Source organism: Palaemon carinicauda, chromosome 1, assembly GCF_036898095.1.
Source record: "Palaemon carinicauda isolate YSFRI2023 chromosome 1, ASM3689809v2, whole genome shotgun sequence".
Classification (NCBI taxonomy): Eukaryota; Metazoa; Arthropoda; class Malacostraca; order Decapoda; family Palaemonidae; genus Palaemon; species Palaemon carinicauda.
Window position 1 is genome coordinate 139,815,527 of NC_090725.1, and position 2,500 is coordinate 139,818,026.

General features: G+C 47.6%; 1 protein-coding gene across 1 annotated transcript in view; it reads right to left on the reverse strand.

The window, feature by feature from the left end:
• The window catches only part of LOC137643263 (homeobox protein SIX3-like), a 107,824-nt gene extending 106,246 nt beyond the window's left edge, over nt 1–1,578 (reverse strand). The window contains exon 1 of the mRNA XM_068376107.1: nt 805–1,578. Within this exon, the coding sequence (XP_068232208.1) occupies nt 805–1,517 (713 nt within the window). The 5' untranslated portion in view covers nt 1,518–1,578. The remainder of the gene's footprint in view (nt 1–804) is intronic.
• Nucleotides 1,579–2,500: the final 922 nt, after the last annotated feature.

Genomic DNA, 2,500 nt, shown 5'->3' on the forward strand with positions numbered 1-2,500 from the left:
AACAACAACAACAACAAATACAACAACAACAACAACAAGAACAACAACAAGAATAATGAAAATTATAATAATAATAATAATTGAAGACAATATTCATTAAAAAGGAGAAAGTTTTAATAATTATCAGTGAAACAACATCTTTGGCATGCAAATAATATTATCTATAGCAGCCCAATAGCAAAAGATCATTGTTACTCCTTCATAGTAGTAACAATAGTTGTTTAGATGACTTATTAATTCGGAAAATAAATGTTTCTACACATAAAATTAGTAAATAAACAATCGCATTCAAGACGACATTCATTGTTTCTTCTTTACTGGACGTAATAGATTTGTGAACCATATATCGTGCATAACAATTCCCGTAATAGCTGTGACGCCCTCCCACTCAAGGAAATGTCTTGACGTAGCGCAAAATTATATTTTTCCGGATGTAAATTATTACATTCATCGTAATAAAGTCCCTATCATCTTTCATTCACTGTAATTGGCATGTTTGATATTCCAAATACTCATATGTAATGGAGACTGAAATAACTGACAGTGACTTGTCATTTATTAATAATTAATAGCCTCGGGTCGTTGATCAATCACTGAAGAGAAATCAATTTTCCTTGCCAGTTGGTGAACATGAAACGATTTTTATATTTGGCAAATACCATCCAGCCAAAAATTGTAGTGAAAGGCGCGAGGAATACGCCGGAGAAAATAGATGTATGGATAAGAGAGAGAGAGAGAGAGAGAGAGAGAGAGAGAGAGAGAGAGAGACTTCCGCTCTGAGATGAAGATGCTGGAGGCTCTTACCTGTTTTTCGCAGCTGCCGCCCTGTCCCGTTGCCTTCGGTTCTTGAACCAGTTGCCGACCTGGGTGGGTGTGAGACCCGTCGCCGACGCCAATTCTCTTTTCTTGCTGGGGTTTGGGTAAGGGTCTTGCAGGTAAGATTCCCTCAAGAGGGATCTCGTCCTCTCCTTGAAACAGTGCGTTTTCTGCTCGCCGTCCCAGATGGTCCTGGGGAAGGGAAACTTCTTCCTGACGCGGTATTTGTCGACGGGGCCGAGTGGTCTTCCTCTCAGGCGTTCAGCCTCTTGGTAGTGGGCCTCCAGCCATAGTGCTTGCATGCGTGCGTGGGATGCTTTGGAAAACCGTTGTGATTCGAGTATCGCGTAAAGCTCTCGGAAATTGCCTACGTGAAATGACACTAGGGCACGTGCCCTCAGAACAGGTTCATGCTTGTTAAGGTCGTGGAGGTGAGGATGGGCTACAGGCAGTGACCACAGGAAGCGACCAAGTCGTTCCATATCACCGCTTTCTTCAAGGGTTTCACAGACGGCAGCCACCTGAGAAGCGGTGAAGGACAACGAAGGCAAAGCCATCAAAGGCGTGGGCACCACAGGACCTCCGGAACCACCTCCTACAGCGCCGGCACCTGCGGCCGAGGCCGTCAGGGCGTTCAACGCCGAGAAGGGCCCGAGAGAGCCAAAAGAACCAAGGCCACCTAGTCCACCCATGAGCGCCATGTTGGGCTGCAGCGCCCGCAGCAGATCCGCAACGGAAGACGCCAGCTTTGCGGGTTAAACAGCAGGCAAGGACTCCAGCATGACCGGTGATCGGTGCCTCTGGCGGACCTATGGGCGGAGCCTATTAAGGGATCAGCCCCCACAAATCCCACTCACCAATCGTGCTATCGCCGCTCCCTTAGACCCACCTATTTCTTATTCCGATTCTGCCATTGGGTAGCTACTATCCGTCGCCATGACAACGCTGTCAATCATCGACCGGTCTGCCAATCAGTGGCGGGCAGCGGCTGTAGTCGGTGGCGGGTCGCGTTACGCCCGTGTTGATTCGGTAACAGAGACCAGCCTCTGATAGGCAACTTAGCGCCGCCGCCCGGGCCTCGGTAATGGAATAATGGGGACGCTGCTATCGACCGGGCCTGGCGCCCCCTCCCGACACCCAGGCCCGGATACACACCAATAGCTCCTCTAAGGCCTCGCGTGGACGGTCCAGACCCGGAGGGTCAAACCCCAACACCCCTTATGACACGATCAATCCGCAGTCAGTGCCACAGCTGATCGACGATAAGATACCCCACATTCAGACGTCTATGTCCCCTCCCTAACACACACTCACACCCACACACATACGACTTTCTCTCTCTCTCTCTCTCTCTCTCTCTCTCTCTCTCTCCTCTCTCTCTCTCTCTCTCTCTCTCTCTCCATATCATAATTCTGATTGACCACGCCCCTGTCTGGTGTGGCTACGCCCATTTCCAACTGTCTTTCTTCATTACAAATCTATTTAAGCATTCTTCATTATCAACCATTAACTGACTAAGGCCTTACTAATAAAATGAATTAAAAGGACTCTTTTCGGATGTCAGACTTGCATGGCGAGTCAAAATATTCCAATGAAATGACTCCTCCACGTTGTTAATTGTATCAGGTGATTCCTAATTCATGTAAAAAGAACTTAACTTTTTCCGATTTTACCGATTTATACC